Genomic DNA, 22,331 nt, shown 5'->3' on the forward strand with positions numbered 1-22,331 from the left:
TCTTGTGTTCTCACCACCAGGGCAAGCTTTCCAGCACTGCTCCAATGCTATAGCTGGCAAGGGTCAGGGTCAACGTCAACTCTGATGTTCTCATGTCCTCAGGGCCAGCTCACCTTCATCTTCATCACCAGAGACAGCTCTGCTGTGATGCCCAGGTGAGGTGCAGAGCCTGCTTTCCTGAGTGTTAATGGTGGGGCCAGCTCTCCCAGTCTCATGACCTCAGGGCCAGAAATCTTGTCTGCTGGAGGCTGATAGGGGTGAGAGAGGGCAGGTCATCTCTTCATCACCCAAGCCACCCTACATCAGACGAGGGCTGGGGTCAGCCCTCTTGAGCTCAAACTCTTGGGGCTGGGTCCCCTGTTCCCATGTGGTCAAGGTCAGCTCTACCGTGATGCCTAGGTAATGGATGGGACCAGCTCATTATACTGCCTCAGGCCTGGGACATCAACTCAGACCCCAGCTACCATAGGACCACACCTAGACATGGCCCCTTGGCAGCAGCCTGGAACCGAATGTCCCCATGATCTCAGATGGCAGCACAAACCACAGACATCTTCTTGGCTTTCAGTGATAACTCAGGCCACAGACACCAACTCAGACCCTAGTAGCTGCAGCAGGACCAGGGATCCAGACATGGTCCTCAGTGGCAGCCCCCTTGGACCTTCTCTTCTTTTTATATTAGCCACTTCCCTTCTGTTCTGTTGGCCATCGATACCCAGGAACACTTTCTACCAGGAATCCCAGGAGCCACACCGGGCTGGGACTCAGGTAAGCAATTTTCACTGTTCTTCCTATCTTCAATTAAGATCTCTTCTGTTGCCGGGCGTGATGGCACACGCCTTTAATCCCAGCACTCGAGAGGCAGAGGCAGGTGGATGGCTGTGAGTTCGAGGCCAGCCTGGTCTACAAAGAGGGTCCAGGACAGCCAAGACTACACAGAGAGACCCTGTCTTGAAAAACCAAAACCAAAACAACACCAACAACACCAACAACACCAAAACCAAAACCAAACCAAACAAAACAAAAAACCAAAAAACAAACAAAAACGAACAAACAAAAAAGATCTCTTCTGTCTTATCTGCAGCTCAGTAGCAGGCTTCCTGTATGTGCCCCTCCTCGCACTCTATCTCCGTTCCCCACGGATTCTGGTCCTTAGCACAGACAGACCCAGCTTAGCTCTTTCCCTTGGACCCTGCAAACGTTCTTTCCTTGCCAGTCATCATTATTTTGTGCCAGAGGCTGCTACCTAGAAACATGTTCTACCAGGGACCCTAGTGGCCACACCTGGCTGGGACTCAGGAGGAGATTTTCACTGTCCTCCATTACTACCTCTCTTGTCTGTCTCAGTCTCAGCCCTGTAGCAAGCTGCTTACAGGTGTTTCTCCTCCCACTCTGACTCCAATCACTGAAGATTCCACCTCTTTGTACAGAGCCAGGGCATCCCTAGTCATCTCTCCCCTGTCACCCCAGACACATTCTTTGTCCTCCTGCAGCCTGCTTTCAGGAACCTTTCCTCCTACTATACCTTCACTCCCTGGGGACTCAGCCTATTGGTGTGGACTGGATACCCCAGGATTTCCCCCTAGGTCTCTCTCAGTCTATTCTCTTAGGCCATTTGACCTGCAGAAGCACTTTCTACCAGGAATACCATAGATACTATACTTGCTTAAAATCTTGAGAGGCCAACAGCAACTGAAGAAGGAAACACCCACCCAACAAAGACAAGACCAAGACCTGATATCAACAGCTAGAACAACCTGAGTCATTCTAACCTCAGATGTGTAGACATCAACACACCCACACACACCCACACACCCACATACACACACATCCTCTACCAGAACACAGTAACCCTAATATAATACAGTATGCTCTGAGGAATCAAATATAACAAGCATAATATTAAGGACATCAAAACTTCCAATTCATACCTTAAAAGAGGGTATGAATAAATTTCTTAATGAAATTTGTGAAAACACAAACTGTGGAATGAAATAACAAATACACTTCAAGACACAGACTAGAAATAAAATCACTAAAGAAAACCCAAACCAAAATAAAACTGGAAATGAAAATTTTAGGAAGTCAAACAAAAATTTCAGAGGTAATCCTCACCAACAGAGTACAAGCCATGGAAGAGAGAATCTAGGCACTGAAGGCAAAGTTGAAGAAATGGCTACATGAAACAAAGAAAATAGTACATCCAGAAAAATCTAGACATAAAACATCCAGGAAACCCCAGACAATATGAAAAAACCAAATCTATAAATAATAGAAATAGAAGAAGAAAAGAAACCCAGGTCAAAGGCATTAAAATGTTTTCAATAAAACTAGAAGAAAATGTTCCTAACCTAAAGAAAGAGGTGCCTAACAAGGTACAAGATGCATACAGAACACCAAATAGGTTGTACCAGAAGAGAAATTATCAACAACGCATAGTAATTAAAACACTAAATGCACAAAACAAAGAAATACCATTAAAGGCTGCAAGGGGAAAAGACCAAGCAATATATTAGACCTATTAGAATAACACTCAACTTTTCAATACAGACTGAAAGTCAGAAGGGCTTGGATGAATGTCCTACAGACTCTAATAGACTATAAATGATGGCCCAGACTACTATACTCAACAAAACTTTCAATCACTGTACAAGGAGAAAACAAGATATTCTATAATAAAATCAAATTTAAACAATATCTATCTATAAACTCAGCTTTATAGAAGGCACTAAAGAAAAACTTCAATTGAAGTGATCACACCCAAGAAAACACAAGGGATGAACAACCCTAGATCAGCAAATCAAAAGAGGGCAAACCACCACACTATAACAACAAATTAACAAGAATTAATAAAGAATGCTCTTTGATAACTCTAAATATCAATGGTCTCAATTCCCCAATAAAATGACAGACTAAAGGCTATACTCAGAAACAGGATTTATCCTTCTGCTGCATCTAAGAAACACATCTTAACTTAATATCAAGGATAGATATCATCTCAGGGTAAAAGGATGAAAAGATATTGCAAGCAAAGGGACCCAAGAAACGAGCCAGTGTAGGCATTTTAATATCTGACAAAATAAATTTCAAACCAAAACTAATAAGAAGAGATAGAGAAGGATACTGCATACTCACTGAAGAAAAAAAAAACACCAAGAGGATATTGTAATTCTTAACGTTTATGTGCCTAACACAAGGGAATCCAAGTTCAGAAAAGAAAGATGACTACAGCTTAAATCACATATTATGACTCACATAGTGACAGTGGGTGACTTCAATACCCTACTCTCACCAATATAGGTCATCCAGACAAATACTAAACAGAAAAATGTTGGAACTAAATGACATCATAAATCAAACGAACCTAGCAGATATTTAAAGATTATGTTTAACCAAGCACAAAAGAATATACTGTCTCCCCAGCAGCTCATGAAACTTTAAAATTGACCACATACTTGGGAACGAAGCAAGTCTCAACAGATACAAGAAAATTGAAATAACACCATGTTATTTCAGCATCCTGTCTGACCACCACATCATCAATAGAAATAACAAAGCTTAAAAACTTATGGGACCTCAGCAATACTCTACTGAACTAAAAATTAGGTTAAATAGGGAAATTAAAAGCTTTTAGAATTGAATGAAAATAAAAGCACAACCTACTAAAACTTTTGGGTCACAATGAAGACACTTCTAAGAGGCAAGTCCATAGCACTAAGTACTTACACCAAAAAATTGGAGAGTTTGCACACTTGCAATTTAATGATACACCTGAAAACTCTAGAACAAAAAAGAAGAAAGAACACTCAAAAGGAGTAGATGACAAAAAAAAAATCAAACTCAGGACTGTCATGCACAAAATAGAAGCAAACAAATAAAAGGAATAGATGGCAAGATATAATCAAATTCAGGGCTGGTATAAATGAAATATAAACAAACACAAGAATATAAGGAATCAATGAAAAAAGAGCTGGTTCTCTGAGAAAATCAGTAAGATTGGTAAGTCCTCATCCAAATTAACTAAAAGTCATACAGAGAATTTCCAAATTAATAAAATTATGAATTAAAAAGGGGGCTATCACAGCAAACATTGAGAAATTCAGAGAATAATATGGACATAATTAAAAAAATCTGTATTTGATCAAATTGGAAACCCTAAAAGAAATGGATAAATTTCTTGATATTCATGACCTAACAAAGTTAAATGAAGATCAAAAAAGTAATTTAAACAGATCTATAATTCCAAAGAAATAGAAGCAGTAATTAAGTCTCTCAAGCAAAAAAAAAAAAAAAAAAAAAAAAGAAGGTTCAGGTGGATTCATCACAGATTTCTACCAGACTCTCAAAGAAGAATTAAAACCAACATCACTCAAAGTATTTTGTAGCACATCTTATACCCATGCCTAGTCACACCATCTCCCTCTGCACCACAGCCATCACCTATGCTTTTGTCAGGACTTGCCCTACCTGCATCAACCTCATAGGACCTTTTGAGTCACCTCCAACTTTGAACTACATGCCCAGTCTGCCAGCATCCTCACTAAGGGTCTAACCTGTTGAATACTCCCAACCATGTCAACCATACCTTTTCCTCAGTAACAAGATTTTGCCTGGGTCCTACAATCCTTACACCAGACTAACCTGGCTTTTCCTGCCTTCACTACAGAGAAGCACCTAAGGGCTTAGACCAGTATCCTAGCTATCTACTCACCAAACCATACATGACTTTCTGGGTTTGGGTTACCCCACTCAGGATAATCTTTTCTAGCTCCATCCACTTGCCTGCAAATTTCAAACTTTCATTCTTTTTAATAGCAAAGTATTATTCCATTGTGTAAATGTACCACAGTTTCTTTATCCATTCTTTGGTTGAGGGACATCTAGGTTGTTTCCAGATTCTGGCTGTTACAAATAAAGCTGCTATGAACATGTCAATCAATATTTACAACAAGAAGATATATAAATGGCCAATTTATATATTGTGCCCCCCACCTCGCTCCATCCAAAACAAACTCAGAACTAACAAAGTCCATATGCCCAGATCTCATCACAGGAATACCAACTGTATCTTCTTTCCAAAACCAAACAGTCCTGCAGAAATGCCTCTCAATGAGAATTCTCTGGATGAACTCCCAAACACAGAAGTTAAAAGAACCATAATAAACTTCCTCAAAGAACAACCTCCCCAAGAAAGGAGAAAGAGAGATAGATAGATGGAGAGAGAGAGAGAGAGAGAGAGAGAGAGAGAGAGAGAGAGAGAGAGAGAGAGAGAGAGAGAGAGAGAGAGACAGAGAGAGACAGAGAGAGACGGAGAGAGAGACAGAGAGAGAGACAGAGAGAAAGAGAGAGAGAGACAGAGAGACAGAGAGAGACAGAGAGAGGGAGGGAGCGCACTCGGTGAAATCAAAGAGAAAAAGCTTGGAAATAAATGCACAAGTGATGCCCAAGATAACACAAAAATAAGGCTGATGAAAGTGATGATGACAGTGTAAGACTTGAGAATAAAATTAAGCCAGAAGATAAAGACATTGAAGGAGACTCAAGCTGAAATGAAGATGGAATTGAAAGACCCAATAGCCCAATTAGAAATCGCAAAGGAGTGTCTTTCAAGTAGAGTGAGTCAAGCAGAAGATTGACTATACGATCTTGAAGACAAAATAGAGGATCAAGACCAAATAAGCAAAACAACAACAACAACACACACACAAGAGAAGCACATAGGAAATAAGGGAAACCATGAAAAACTAAAACTTTCATACATAGGCAAGGTGGGGGAGAAGAAACCCAAGTCAATGACATAGATCAGATCTTCAACAACAATATAAAAGAAAACTTCTTTAAACTAAGGGAACTTTACATACAAATATAGGAAACACACAAAAAGCAAAGTAGAGAAGACCCAGAAAAGAAAATCCCCATGGCATATCATAGTTAAAACACTAAGTTCACATAACAAAAAAGTGTATTGAAAGTTGCAAGAGAAAAAAATGTGAGTCTCATATAAGGGGAAACCCATCAGGACAACTGCTGGCAATCTTAGTGGAAATTTTGAAGGCCAGAAGATCTTGCAACAATGCATTCCAAGTCCTAAAGGACTATGACAGCCAACACAAAATAATAAAATACACAAAACTATCTGCCATGATTGAAAGAGAAGAAAAAAAATTCATAGCATAAACAGATTAGTAATGTATATCTAACAAACCAAACCTAAGCACAAGACAAGAAACATTATTTTAAATGGAGGAAGAGCATAAGCATAGAGGAGAGACTGTGGGAAGAAATACAAAACCATAATCATTAAGACACAGAATACCACTGACAACACAAATAACAACACTGAAAATCAACAACATAATGATCACAACCAAGACACACCTTAAATATCTACAACAACTTTAACTATCAGTGGCCTCAATTCTCCAATCAAAAGACACAGCTTGAATGACTGAATGGATCAAAACCCAAAATTTTTCTATCTACTCACTATAGGAAACACAACTTCTTAAAAAAAAAAAGGCACCACATTAGAGTAAAAGGCTGGAAAAAATACTCCAATCAAATGGGACAATGAAGAGAACAGGAATCGCTATCCTAATATCTGACAAAATAGACTCTAAAATAAAATTAGTCAGGAGACATAAAGAGGGGCACTTCATTCTAATCAAGGGAACAGTTTACCAAGAAGACATTACTCTCCTAAACATATCTGCACCGGTTTCAAAGGCACAAAATTTAATTAAAAATCTACTACTGGAATTAAATATACAGATTAATATCAATCTGTTAATATTAGGGCCTTTCAATAAGCCATTTTATGCAATAGACAGGTCATCTGGACAACAAATGAGTGGAAAAATCTCAAACAAATTGACATTGTACATCAAATGGGCTTAACAGGTATCTACAGAGTATTCTCCCCAAACACCAAAGAATATACATCCTATTCAACAGCACATGAAAGATTTCCTAAAATAGACCACATCTGGGGACATAAAACAAATCTTTACAATTTGGAAAGATTGAAAGAACACTGTGTATCCTATGTTAACCCAATGCAATAAAACTTAGACAGCACAAAGCCTCTGGTAAAAACATAAACTGATGGAGATTTAGTAACTCACTATGGAATGCTGAATGTGCCGAAGAAATAAAAATTTCCTAGAACTAAATTAAAAAAATGAAAACACAACACAGTAAAACCTCTGGGACAAATTGAAAGCAGTCTCACAAGGGACTTTCATAGCTCTAGATAATCTCACGGCCTAGTGACAATTGCTTGTTTGTTTGCTTTTCTCCTGAGTGGCTATAACAGCTAGTGAATGGTTGTGTGGGCAACTGTGATTAGTGTCTCTTAATTGTTACTCAGCACTCATTTAAGTTGCCTGTCTATTGTCTTTCGTTTTAATGTATGTCATAGATACTGTTTTTGTTTTGTTTTGTTTTGCAGTACAAAGTATATGGCATCTCCTAATTGAGCAGATCTATGTTTCCAATATGCTATGTTTGTTGAAAAAAGAAAAAGCACAAATAAATGGCTTAATGAAGGAACTAAAAAAATCAGAAAACCAGGAACAAACAAAACTGAAGCAAGGATTAATAAAGATCAGAGCAGAAATCCACAAAATAGAAAAAAACTTAAATAATACAAAGAACTAACAAATCTAAGAGCTTGTTCTTTGAGAAGATAAGCAACCCTGACTGGTGCTTGGCCCAGCTAACCTAAAGACAGATAGAAAGTACCCAAAAGTACAGAATCAAAACACTACAACCACCAAAGAAATTCAGAATACTAAAAGGGAGTATTAAAAACTACTCTATCAAGCTAGAAAATTTAAAAGAAATGGATGATTTTCTAGATTCAGCTAACTCACCAAAATTAAATCAAGGTGTGCTACGCCCAGATTGATCCCCAAGAAGAACCAGAAGACTTGAAACCTCTGTAAACACAAGAGGAATCTTTAATTCAGCTCCAGGCTGGATCGCTCCTGGATCCCAAATCAAAGGTTTTGGAACAGACCCCGGGGGCATTGATCTGAGGACCATTTATCCTCCCAAAGTCTCTCAAGCAGAAAAGGGTGCCAAGACCATCCATGGCTTAACTTCTTTTTTTCTCCCAGATGGGGCTGGTCGGTTGCAATCTCTGGTGAAGCTTAATCTCCCTGCCCCCTTCCCCCCTTTCCCCCTCTCTCTTTGGTTTTTTTGAGACAGGGTCTCTCTGTGCAGCCTTGGCTGTTCTGGACTCACTTTCTAGACCACGCTGGCATCGAACTCACAAAGATCCACCTGCCTCTGCCTCCCAAGTGCTGAGATTAAAGGCATGCACCACCACGCCCGGCATGTACACCATTTAAGTCTGTTTATTTCAAAGAACTTTGTCAGATAGGCCATTTGTGGCACCGGTTGGCTGGCTCATTAGGGTGGTGTTAGCTCAGAAGGCTCCTCTCTTGTGTTAAAGCAAGCACTTCCCCTGTTCATGCTCCCTTCTGTGTTAAAGCACTTCTCCAGTTCTGCTCTTTCTTTCCCGCTTTTTCTCTCAGGTGAAACCCACAACGCGTACAGAGACAGAACAAACGAGGTGACTGAAAGAGTAGTGAAAAGCCTTCACACTATAAAAAGAAAGAAACCAAAACTAACTAACAAAACAAACAGGATCAGGATCAGATGAACAGATGGATTTACTACCAGAAATTCAAAAAATATCTACAGTCTGTTCTCTTTAAACCATTCAAAAACTAAAGCAACAACAACAACAACCACAACCACAATAACAACAACAACCACCACCACCACCACCACCATAACAAATCAGAAGGACCAGTTCCAAATTTCTTCTATAAAGCCATTATCACTCTAATACCCAAACCAGGTAAAGACACAACAACAACAGCAACAATAGAATTACAGAGCAATATCTCTGATTAACGCAAACTCAAAATGTCTCAATAATATCCTTGCAAACAGATTATACATCATGGGCAAATTGGCTTCATCCCTGAAGTGCAGGGATGGCTCAATAGATGCAAGTCAATAAATGTAATAAACCACAGACACGGACATAAGCCCATCACCATCTCAATAGATTCAGAAAAAGCCTTTGATGAAATCCAATATATTTCCATAATAAAATTTCTAGAGAACATAGAGCTAGAGTGAAAGGCAAGCCCACAAAGTGGGAGACAATCTTTGACATCTATACATCTGACTGAGGTTTAATATCCAGAATAATAAAAATATCAAGTCACTTACAATACCTAGGGAATAGAGACAACCTAAATATCCTACCACTGTTGAACAGATAATGAAAATGTGGTCCGTCTATACCGCAGAACACTAGTCAGCTTACAAAGGAAAGTGAAACCATGTGCCTTGTAGGTGCATGTATAGAATTAGAAAATATTATATTGATTGAGGTAACCCAGGCCCAGAGAAATGAACACTGCAAGTTTTCTTTTATTGGAAGCTTCTAGATACCAATCGTCAGATTTACGAATGTAACCTAAAGTAACTACAAAACCCAGGAAAGTAGAATGAGATCAATTCCAGGAGAGGGGGTTTGGGGAATCATAGGAGAGTAGCAGGCTACAGGTGTTCTGACCACAGAAAATGGGGAGGCGTACTCCTTAGGGAAGGGTAGGAAAGTAAACACAGAAGAAGGTAGGAAGTGGGTAGAGGGGAATGACAGGGTACAAGTGATTGTGGAAAATGGATAGGGAGGTTAATACAAATACACGGCATGAAGGCAAAGGGGACTAGCAGGACACATGTGCTCTGATGGGGGCGTGGGGAAAAGGGTTGCCCCTGCGGGAGCAAAAAGGAGGTAAATACAGAAGAAGGGAGGAAGGTGTCTTAGTCATTGTTATTTTGTTATATAGAGACACCATGACCAAAGCAACTGTTATAAAAGAAAGTATTTATCAGAGCTTGCCAGGGAAGAGCTTACCAACTGGCTTTCCAAGTGGTCAGCCCCCAAAACATATATACAAGTAACATTATATGGATTCAAGAGGTTATATTTACAAATATATGCATATACAAATACATTTGCATACAAGAACAATTCATAAAAAAGAGGTCATGAATTTGAAGGACATCAGGTAGACGTATACAAGGGAGTTTTGGTTGAGTAAAGGGAAGGGAAAAATGTAATTGAATTACAGTCTCAAAAATAAACAAGAAAGGCATGATTACTAATAACCACCCAATAGACTCAGTATTATACTGATGTGAAATATTTTTCTCCAAAGAAATTAGTCCATTCTTATCAACAAAGAATTTTCATTTTAGCAGAAACATACAGAAGAACCTTACCTCACATAAACTCTTATAACTGGAATATGTGTATCACATGTGCACCATAGAGTGTGACATATCAGACTGATAATTTTTTTTCTAGAAGTGATATCTGAGTTGGATACTAACAAAAGACTAAGTTTTGACAGGTTCATCTATGTATTTAACATTTCCTCAGGTGCAGCAGCAGCATAGTTGTAAATCACTGAGTTTCACCCAAAACATTTACTGTCTTTCAGCTAACTAGTCCAGCCAAGTCACTTGAACATGAGGACTCATGTTGATGGGTATTCAAGCTTGCCGTTAGCACCATCCTATCAGGTGCTCGGACTCTTCCTCCATCATTTTTAGATTGTCCTATCCATGCCAAAGCATAGGGTTCTTAATTTCACAAGGATACTTTCAAGAGTTTCGGGAGCTGGTCTTTCAAGTAAGGCCTCCCTTCTTGACTCAGTGGTATTAAAATATTTGTACCTATAACTACTTGATTTGATGATCTGTAAGTGGGAGGATATAAAGGAACATTAGTCTTTGCTTAACACATTTATTAAGAAAATTTGAATGCTATATTTATCTTTACCTATTGTTAGTATCTTGGCCATTATGAAAAATTTTTAAAAATCACTTTGTTTACTGTCAGTACAAAAATTCCTTATCTAGAAATTAGAAAGTCCAGTACAGTCTAGAGCCAGAATTTTATTTTTAGGTCCAAAGTATAACTTGTCCTGATGATTGACTCTGGTTAAAGACTGATCTCCTTTCCCGCTGAGCTGCTCTCTTTTTCCCCTACTTTATTATGCTGCCTCTGGTTACTCCAGGATGAAGGTGGGAAAGAAGGCAGACAGATGTTTCCTAGGCTGGAATACTCATGCAAACAGCTGCTGCCGCCTTATAAGTTTAACAGTATGCATGCTGATTTTTTTCTTAACACACATTCACACTCATGTGCACACTCACAGATAGGCAGTCAGACAGACAGACAGATACACACACACACACACACACACACACACACACACACACACACACCTGATGTGGGTGCCTCAGACAGTGACAGTGGTTTACTGGCTGGCTACTAATTACTTCTTTCATTGTTTTTCTCTGACGAACTACTCTGTGTAGACTTTTTTTTGGGGTATACTTCTGTTTAGAAGGCCTTTCAAAATGATCAAATTGATTACCTTTCCCAGAGTGTAACTAGGTAAAATGTGGGTACTTTGTTTGTTGTGGAAATATGGCTGATTGTTTCTTTTCATCAACCCTGGCCCCCTCACCGCCCCTGAAACATACACAAAATATCTACTTCTCAAACTATGGAGGACAATGTTAAACCATGAGTAGTTGTTCGACCTGTGCCTAGGGGGCGCAGTTGCATTCAGACCATCACAGTGGTTCTTCGGACGCACTCTCCTTTCACTAGGGAAATCATACAATTGACACCCTTCACTAAAGGTATCCCCATTTATGGCTTCTGTCTAATTCCGAGTTCCTCTTACCTACTGTTGATTAGGATGGTGAACTAATACATGTGAACTTACATTCACAGTCTTTTATTGAATCCAAGAATGATGTTTATTGTTGCTGAAACACCACGACCAAAAGCAATCTGGAGAAGAAAGGGTTTATTTTTCCACATCATAGTCCATCATTGAAGGAAGTCAGGGCAAGGACTCAAACAAGGCAGGAACCTGGGGGCAGGAGCTGGTACAAAGGCATGGAGGGGTTCTGCTTACTGGCTTGCTCGGCTACCTGTCTTATAGGACCCAGGTCCACCAGCCCAGGGATGTCATTTCCCACAATGGGCTGGGCCCTCCCCATCAATCACTAATTAAGAAAATTTCCTACAGCTAGATCTCATAGAAGTAATTTCTTAATTGATGTTTCCTCCTTCCGGATGACTCTAGCTTGTGTGAAGTTGACATAAGACTTGCCAGTTCAATTGACCCCTTGTTTACTTGACACATAAACATATCGCTCTTAAGTCATAGCCTTTCCTTTTTTATTCATCCCCAAGATATCAATTAACATTAACATCACAATATAAAACATTTTACACACTTTAAAAGTTCCACAGTATTTACAAATTCAAACACCTTAAAATTCAGTCTTTTAAAAAAAATCCAAAGTTCTTTTAAAACTTAAAATCTTAAAAAAAAATCAGTTTCTCAACTCTGGACGCCTGTAAAATAAAAAAAAATAAGTTAATACTTTCTTACTTGAAGAACCAGGGCACGGTCGCAATCTGAACAAAGCAAAGCCAAACTCCAAGGGTGTAAATAACTCAATGTCTAATGTCTGGGATTCCCTCACAATCTTCTGGGCTCCCCCAAAATGTTTTAGTCACTTTCCTGACCCCACCCTTTGTAACACACGCACATTGTCTTCTAGATGCAGGCTGGTTCACTCCACACCTGCTGAGCTATCTCTTTAACTTTGACATATTTTGTTGTTCTTCTGAGACTGGGTTTCACTATCTATCCCTGGCTGACCTCAAACTCACAGAGGCCTACCTACTTCTGCCCCCCAGGCACTGAGGTTAAAGATATGCAGCACTATGCCCTGGCTAGATTTTTAAAAAAAATTTCATTTTCACTTCTGTTTATGTATATGTGTGTTTGCCTGTGTGAGTATATGTCACATGTGTGAAGGTGCCCTTGGAAGCATTGGATTCTCCAGAGTTGGTCATACAACCCCATATTTATTAGTTTTGTATAATCCTTTTCCCAAAGAAGACACAACGGAGGGCATATTTCATGTCCTTGTTACGCAGGCTATAGATGAAAGGATTTAAAGCTGGTGTCACAACAGAGTATATCAGCGTGATAATTTTATGCATAGCCACTGAGCTGCCAGATGTGGGACTTACATACATCACCATTATGGTCCCATAGAACAGAGACACTACCAGCAGGTGGGATCCACAGGTGGAGAAGGCCTTCTGCCGTCCATCCGAAGAAGGTACCCGAAGGACAGCTCTGAGCACCAGGGCATACGATCCAAGGATGTACAGACTGGTGAGGACAATGAATAGAGTACTTACAGAATAGAATACCTTCCTTACGATGGGCGTGGGTGTACATGTCAGTGCCATCAGTGGGTCTACGTCACACAGAAAGTGATCAATGATGTTGGGACCGCAGAAAGACAATTGAGAAATGAAAAAAATGGAAACCAGATGTCCAAAGAAACCAATGACCCAACAGAGGGACACCAGAACACTGCAGAACTGCCTAGTCATGATGGAAGGGTAATGCAGTGGGTAGCAGATGGCTAGGTACCGGTCATAAGCCATGGCACAGAGGAGGAAACATTCCGTCGTGCCCAACGAGAAGAAGAAATAGAACTGAGTGAAGCATCCAGAGAAGGAGATAGTCTTGGTTTCGGAAAGAAAGTTGACCAGCATGTTGGGGACTGTGCAGGTCACGTACCAGATTTCTAGGAAGGAGAAGTTGGCCAGGAGCAAGTACATAGGGGTATGGAGTTGTTGGTTCCACCTTACTGCACAAATGATGGCCGTATTCCCAGCCAACGTTATCATGTAGACCAGCAGGATCAGTGAGAAAAGTGTGCCTTGGATGTTCCAGGGACCAGGAAAGCCCAATAAGACAAAATACGTCACGGTGGAGTCCTGAGACTTATTCATGGTCACCAGACTGTGGGGAGAAAATAGATAACAATGATTTACTTTGTTGCTGAAACATCTTGAAGCTTTTCTTGGGATCGAGAAACTGACTCATGCAGGCAAATGCGTTGGACATTTTACAATAAGCCTTGAGAAAATCCTATCCTATTTCCGAGTATATCCTTTGGTTCCAAAGTTTGCCTGTTTTTAAAAAATGAATTCTAAGTTTTATGAGTTTTCTGTGGCAGTAAAGGAAGACCAATTAAATTTAATCTTTGTTATTTTGGTGATATACTGCTTTCTTAGTAAATGGTCCTGTGTTTGATCCTCAGCACCAGAAAAACAGGTACGAAAAACCCAACCCAACCCAACCCAACCCAAACCAAACCAAACCAAAAGACCCTGAAATAGTCAGGCACGGTGGTGCACATCTTTAATCCCTGCACTCAAGGAGGCAGAAGCAAGCAGATCTTTGTGAGTTTGAGGCCAGCCTGGTCTATAAAGTGAGTCCAAGATAGTTAAGGCTACAATGAGACCTTGTCTAAACAAAAAAGAAACCTTGTCTAAAACAAACAAACAACAACAACAACAAAAACAAAAAAATTGAAATAAGGGTGAGAAGTGAAAATTTTTTTTATTTATGCTGGTTTGGTTTTCAGTGAGATTTGTTCAGAGGCAACAAAAGTGCTGTCACTTCCAAATGTGAGGACATGCATTCATTATTTTTAGACTAGAGTCTGTACAAATTTAAATAGTTTATAATTTGACATTAATTTAGATTATTTTTGGAGCTGATTTTGTTAGGAGAATTTATTTTTGACTAAATTAAATAGTAACGGGAGAAGAAAGTCAATAATCATAAATAATTTTATGCAATTTGCTGTTTTGTATTTTAAGATATTTATATCATGATAGTTAATTTATGATTTTTATAAGTAAATCTTTGTTTTTAGTGATAAAAGCCGCTATTATTTATTCTTTTTAATTTTACATGGCAATTTACCATGTTTTTATGCATTTAAAAGTGGGATGTTAGCCGGGCGTGGTGGCGCACGCCTTTAATCCCAGCACTCGGGAGGCAAAGGCAGGAGGATCGCTGTGAGTTCAAGGCCAGCCTGGTCTACAAAGCGAGTCCAGGACAGCCAAGGCTACACAGAGAAACCCTGTCTTGAAAAACCAAAAAAAAAAAAAGTGGTATATTAAAAATACAAGAAGCTATGAAGAGCAAGCAAGAAAGACAAGACCGAAGAAATTCTAAGTTTTTGAAACTAAGATATTATTAAGAATTAAACCAATCCATATTGATATTCATTTTCGAAAGACATCACGAAAGAATGGTTCTGTATTACAGAAACACGACACATTCTGCACCTTTCCACATAAGAAACCTCTTATTTTTTTCATTAAACATTTTTTATTTTTTACACATACGTTTATATCATTACTCCCACATCAGCCGGAAGAAACCTCACGAGAAAGAAACCATTCCTTAACAGAGCGCCACGCAGACCTTTCACCTGGAAAGAAGCAGCAGCAACAATGACTCTGAACTCAGCGTCATAGATTTTGATCCCAGCTCAAAGCATGTAAGCTGGAGCCAAATGTATATCAGCCGTAGGTTATTTTTGTTGACATTAAAAACTGCAGCCTAACATGTGCAGATACAATACTGGTCGTAGGAGAGGATGGCAGGTGACACACAGATAATTGCTGGTGTTAATGCAAAAGGTTCCTTTTTATTGCTAACCATTACGTGCGACATGAATCCTTAGCCCTCTTTTTCCTTCTCCCCTCAAGGGTAAGGTCTCCATCTTTCAGGCCTCCCCAGATAGCTCATAATGGCCTCAAACTCAAGAACTCTTTTTTTTCCCCTTCCTGCATTATGGTTACAAGCACACACCCTCATATCTAGACCCTTTCTTAATGAGCAGTGAAATGGATGAAGGGAGAACTGAGAAAGAAAGCAGTAACATCACATATTGATTCCTCTCGGTTTCCATTTCAGTGGGTAGATTTAGCTCCTCACTATTCTGCACACACATCATTAAAACGCTCATTCTCCCTGTGGCCTTAGCCACATTCCTGGGAGGGGAAGACCCAGGAATGACGTGGTTACCGTTTAGCACGCTGGCTTTGGAAGTGGGCAAATTCCATGGTGATCTAAACATTAGGAATCATTTTCTTTTTCTTCCAGTTTTGAGCAGAAAGATGAACTGATACCCACAGACAGCCTTTTGAGCGTATTGAATGAGACAGATGCATACGTGGGCCCACCTGTCATGCAGAACAACAGTGTGCTTGCCAGATACTAGGTCATCCTGGGGTCTGCATGAGGCCACTGGTTTTTCTCTCCTTTCCTGGATCAAACATGGAGGCTGCACATAAGCACTTCACACATTACTGATTTTGCTTCTTTTGCACTACAAGATTGTAATATTTTATTTCTCACTGTGTAAAGATTATGTGTTGGTCTCAATTTATGCACTGTGTTGTCCTCTGTTGAGATTTCTCAACCCGCTGTTCAAATGAACCTATTATTTTCCATGTTGTCATCGGGGACCTCTTTGCTTCTTGTCATGACGTTTCATTAATGTTTTTGGTAAATTGATCTACAGGGATTATTAAAGATAATGTGCCACAGATCACACGGCTTCCCTAAGTGTGTGTTTCACTACAGGGCCTGCAGTTTTTGTGACATGCAGTACATAGAGTGCTCAGTTAAATCACCTTTCTTTTAAACATTTCTTTATATTTTATTGTTAAAATTATTTTAGTTTTTAAGATTATAATTACATCATATTTCCCTATCCCCCTTTTAAACATTTTCATATACCCTCCCTTGTTCTTTTTCAAGTTTGTATCCTCATTTATCATTAAAATTGTTGTCACACAAATGCATACACATTCCTAAATACACAAACACAGCCTGATCAGTCTATTTAGTTTATTGTACTATTTTAGGGATGACTATTTGGTTTGGACAGCTCATTGGCATACTCTTCTCTAGGGAAGACTGTTTCTCCCACTCTCAGCATCCCTTAGTTGCTTGTAATTTTGTGCTACCAGAAGGTACCATGCAAGCTTCCAAAGGAAGGAAACAACCAACAGTTCCATGCAGGTCTGATATGTAAATCACAGCCTCCACCAACACAGCACAATAGCCCAAGGGTGCAGTCATGACACACATACCTTGCTGGTAACCAACAGCTCTCTAATTGTACTTAAGACCTCCTCAACAAGAGGGAAATCATAGTTGGTATTGGAAATCTAGACAACTACCTAGGGCTAGTGACATCATGGATCTTAAAGAAGAATCTACAACTACCCCGTATTAAGCCAGTATAATCCCTAGCTGCGTTCTGAATATCTGTGCTCACCTACAGGTAAGTGTGGCCCTCCTCCCTCATCAGGAAAACTTTTTTTTTGCAGTAGATGGAGACTGTTACCATTCTTCTTTTTAAAATAAACTTGTTTAATTTTTTGGTTGCATTTATTTATTTATGGACATGCGTGCATGCATGTGCACACACACGTGTTATGGGTGTATGTGTATGCGCGTGCGCCATGGTATGTATGTAGAAGTCAGATGATACTTTTGAGAGTTGATTCCCTTCTACTAAGTATACCCCCAGGCTCAAACTCGGGTTGTCAGGTGTACCAGCATGCGCCTTTACTCACCGAGTCACTCACTGGCTCTTATTATTGTTCTGAAGGGCCTATTTGACTCAGAGAGACAAGGGTAAATATGGCGGATTAGAAGTACATTTGTGGCTGTGGAGGCTAGGCAGTGCATCGCCGTGGTAACTCGGCATCACATGTCTCTCCCACCCAGCACCACTCATATTCAAGAGGAAGGTCAGCACGGATAAAGCGGTGAAGGTGGAGGCCAAGGGTTGCTCTGCGAGGAGGCCGTTGGCCAAGCTTGCCCCTGCCAACGTGGATGCAAACTCAAACGGGTCTTAAGAAAGGATAAATCGTCAGACAAAATCTGCAAACAAAAGGGAAAAGGGGAGCAAAGGGCAAGCAAGCTGAGGTGCTGGCCAGCCAACTACAGATCTGTCTGCAGAAAGCAGAGAGACGGAAAACCAGGAGTCCAGCCTCTGAGGGAGAAAAGAAGCCAAGACTGACTAAGCATGTGTCGTGTCTGTCAGTGGTCCCTGTCTCCCTTCTTGTACAATCCAGAGGAATATTTTTTTATCAACTATTTTGTAAGAGCGAATTTTTAATAGCTCTAGAAACATTTTTATGAGGTGGGGGAATCCCATCTCATTCCCCCTTTTAAAGTATAAATGAGTTTTTAAAGAGGTAAAACATTTGTTTGTTTTTTTTATTTTTTGGTACAACCAGAAATTGGCAGGATACTGAATCAGGAGAAGCTGTGACTGTCTCGGGGGTCACAATAACACTGCATCATTGAGGGGGGCTGGTTTTATATCCTACACTGCAGAGCATACTAAAAGGCGATTTGGAGTCTCAGTCGAGCATTTGTGTCTGGAATATTTTCAGTTATATCTGGTCTCCTGTTTCTAGTAGAGCCGCTTCTTTAAAAGAGCCGCTCCGCAGTCCTTTCCCTGTCAGAACTGTAAGGACTTTGGTGACTGTATTTTATTTTCCTAACAGTTGTGATAATGTGCTGTGAAAGACGGGAAATTTGAGCATGTACTGTATGTGGCATAAAGTTGTGAGTCATTGGAACTTATTATACGTTTTTGATTGTTATGTGAGAACTCAGGAAAAACTTGCCAAGTCTGAGGCTGGGACAAGTTCCAAAGAAACAACCTTTGGTTCTTCATTTGGGTACATGAACACAGTGTAGGACTCTTCATAGTTTGGGCATGTGTGCTAAGAACTGAAGTGTCTTCGTTCCTCAACCAGTAAAATCTCAGTTGTGGGGGGGGGGGGAAGTACAATGTGTGGTTTTCAATATAAAACTTGGAATTAAGATAATACTATATTCACATGACCATGGTCCCTGAACACTGCTGCCAGGAGGGCTCTGGTGGAAGTGCTAGGCATCCCCTCCCCCAGTGCTGGAGGCCAGGATCTTTGTGCCCAACACTGTACCATGCCTGGGTTGTGTTCTCTGATGTCAGGGAGACTACCTCAGGTGATGATCTTCCTCTCTTAGCATAAGCATGGATACAAAAATGAAACTTATTCTTGGCCTCATTTTCTTTGGATACATCTGACTGCACTGTAAATTTCTGAGAGGCACAGTTTGATCTCTGTCTGATTTGGAAACCGAGGTGCTAAATGAAAGAATTGTAGCTTATTTTATTTCCTATTACTTGTTATGTTGGAATTGTCAAATTGGCATGGGGAGGAAGCACTACAAATAAAGATCCTCGTTGCTGGTCTGGAGAGATGGCACAGCAGTTAAGAACATTTGATACATTCTTGAGGAGGACTTGGGTTTGGCTCGCAGCATCCGCATGGCTGCTCATAACCACCAGCAACGCTAGGTTCGTGGTATCTAGTGCTCTTTTCTGGCCTCCTGGTATACTAGGCCTGCAGGTAGTGTCTATATACATGCAGGGAAAACACTCATACCCATAAAATAGAATAGAATAAAACAATAAATATTATAAAATCACTCCAGTTGAAAACATGTGTTGAGATGAAATAGGAAGACTGTTCATGCAGCCTCCTGCAGTGATCAGCAGGAGAGAGGTGGAGGTGCAGTCTCACCAGTCACAGCAGGAAGAAAGGCTTTTATTTTATTTTTAGGAGAAGGAAGTAGAAAGAGTAGAGGTGTGACCATCTTGTGACTTTGGTGAGAAAGGTAGCCTCAAACTATGTCCCCTGTGTGTGTGTGTGTGTGTGTGTGTGTGTGTGTGTGTGTATACAAACACAGAAAGCCAAGATCAAATATATATGCATATATTTGCATGTGTGTGCACACATGTGGTGTTTTTAATAAATTTTGTTTTCTGATGATTAAAGATTGAAAAGCTTCAGATAAGTATACAATTGATCTCTTCCACCAGCTGAGGTTCAAATATATATCATAGAGGAAGAATATTCATGTTATTGCTTATGTATATGTTAATATCCTATAACTACTCAGGAAGGTCATACATACTTATGAAGCTTTATTAATGAGCATTTGTCATCAATGGACTGAACTTGAACTGTTTGGGAACTGTGAAAGATGAGTGAGTTGGCATATATGTAAATGAAGCAATTCTTTTTTTTTTTTTGAGGAAATTTTTTATTGCTATTATACATAAGTTACAAGTGACTCATTTGGAATGTATTAGTACAACCCGTATAAAAAACAGTATGAAAATTCTTCCAAAAAAACCCCTTAAACTTGGAACTATTTTATGATCCAACTACACCATTACCAGATGTACGCCCAAAGGAATTAAAGCCACTGTACAGAAGAGACGCCAGTGGCACTGTGTATGACAGCTAAGGTATGAAATCCACCTACGCACCTGTCAATATCAATGAATGAGTAGAAAAAAATTACACAAAATGGATTCTTCAATGAAGAACAATGAAATCCTATCACTTGCAGCAAGTGGATAAAACTGGTTAATATTATGTTAAGATAAGGGAAACACAGAAAGCCAAGCTCACTCATGTATGTGGAAACTGAACTAAGAAAAGTGCTAGACTTAAAGAAGAGGGATTATTAAAAACTTGGGATTACATGGGGATAAGGCAACGAAAAAAGGCGTATGTATGGACATGATTAATTCTGAGGAGCCTGTGGCAATATCACAGTAGATCCCATTACTTTGTATAACAAAGTAATTTTTAAACATGCTAATATAAAAAGTGACCCATGGCTTCTTTAAAACTGTCTCAGGTTTGGATAGTTGTTAGCCCCAGGACTTTCTTTAGGGCGTTTTTCATGTCTTTGTTTCGGAGACTATAGATGAGAGGATTTAAGAGGGGGGTCAAGGCTGAGTAAATCAGAGTGACGATCTTCTGCATTCCTGCTGGGTTCCCCGATGTTGGGCTCACATACATCACCATAAGAGTCCCATAGAATAGAGACACCACCACTAAGTGGGATCCGCATGTGGAAAAAGCTTTAGTGCGACCGGCGCCGGAGGGAACCCGGAGCACTGCTCTGAGCACTAGCGTGTAGGATCCCAAGATGGAGAGGAAGGGCCCAAAGATAATCATCGAGTTGAAGGTATAACAGAGAAGCTCTGTGGAAGGAGCAGGGATGCAGGACAGTGCGAACAACGGTCCTGGGTCACACACAAAGTGGTCAATGACGTTAGGTCCACAGAAAGGGAGTTGGGAGATAAGGACAATCGGAACCGGGTAGCAGAGGAATCCACTCACCCAGCAGACACAAATCAGGATCACACAGAACTTCATGGTCATGATGGAGGGATAGTGTAACGGTCGGCAGACAGCCAGGTACCGATCATAAGCCATAACTGACAGGAAGAAACACTCTGTTGTGCCAAGTGAGAAAAAGAAATAGAATTGGAGGAAGCAGGCGGAGAAGGAGATGGTCTTATTCTCAGAGAGGATATTGGCCAGCATGTTTGGGACGGTGGAAGAAACATACCATATCTCTAAAAAGGCAAAGGTTCCCAGGAAGATGTACATGGGTGTGTGGAGCCTCCGATCCCATTTCACAGCACAAACAATAGCTCCGTTCCCCAGCAAGGTCAGGAGATAAAGAACCAGAATGGAGGAGAAGAAAATACCTTGCATCTCCCCCTGGTTACTGAAACCCAGGAGGATAAACTCAGTCACAGAATGTATCGTGTTGTTCTGAGATCTCAAAGCTGTTAGAAAAACAGAAACAGCCCAAGAAATGAATGGTAACAAATATTTTCATACACATAACTAGACAACATAAAGAGATTAAAAAGAGATAACACTCAGAGATAAAATGAGTTCACTTTAAGGTATGTGCAAAACCAGTAATTGTTGTACAAACCAGCTCATTTGGACTCTGGTCATCCGTAATAGTAAAAACCCTTGTCCTTTGTAGGAACTTTGGATAGTACAATTTGAAGTACAATTAAGTACAAATCTGAAGGGAAATCATGCTAAATTGCCTTTGTAATCAGTTTTATAAAAAGAAATTCAATAAAAACAGGTAAGAATCAAACTGTAGGGTGGACTTGTGCCCTGTTGCATTTCCGTTCTTAGGCAGATGCCGCACAGTACCCAGGCATCTGGACAATGTTTTGGGAATAAGCTACCTAGTTTCTTTGCGATCACACCCTCCCTGGTTGCATCTGGACCTGTTAAAAAATCCAGTTCGATTTGGCCATGTCCCCTTGATGGGGAGGCCCAATGGCACTGGAGGAAGGATAGCAGACTACCAAGAAGAAAGTTGATACCCTAGCATCATATTCAAGGGGAGGAGGTTCCCATCAGTCACAGTCATAGGGAAGGGGAATGGAGTGAAAGTGGGAGGGAGGGAGGAATGGGA

At 40.1% G+C, this 22,331-nt stretch overlaps 2 protein-coding genes across 2 annotated transcripts; both read right to left on the reverse strand.

The window, feature by feature from the left end:
- Nucleotides 1–12,994: 12,994 nt before the first annotated feature.
- Nucleotides 12,995–21,258, reverse strand: LOC311589135 (olfactory receptor 11H7-like; the record flags this gene model as incomplete). The annotated part of the gene is made up of 2 exons (XM_084767419.1): nucleotides 21,221–21,258; nucleotides 12,995–13,946 (listed from the first exon to the last, which is right to left on the reverse strand). Exon 2 carries the CDS (start codon nucleotides 13,934–13,936, stop codon nucleotides 12,995–12,997), a length of 942 nt encoding a protein of 313 aa, XP_084623545.1. The 5' UTR covers nucleotides 13,937–13,946; nucleotides 21,221–21,258.
- On the reverse strand, nucleotides 20,729–21,601 carry LOC311589136 (olfactory receptor 11H6; the record flags this gene model as incomplete). The annotated part of the gene is made up of 1 exon (XM_084767420.1): nucleotides 20,729–21,601. The coding sequence occupies one exon, from the start codon at nucleotides 21,599–21,601 to the stop codon at nucleotides 20,729–20,731; it is 873 nt and encodes a 290-aa protein (XP_084623546.1).
- Nucleotides 21,602–22,331: the final 730 nt, after the last annotated feature.

Source organism: Acomys minous, assembly GCF_964271855.1.
Source record: "Acomys minous genome assembly, chromosome: 18".
In the NCBI taxonomy this organism is placed as follows: Eukaryota; Metazoa; Chordata; class Mammalia; order Rodentia; family Muridae; genus Acomys; species Acomys minous.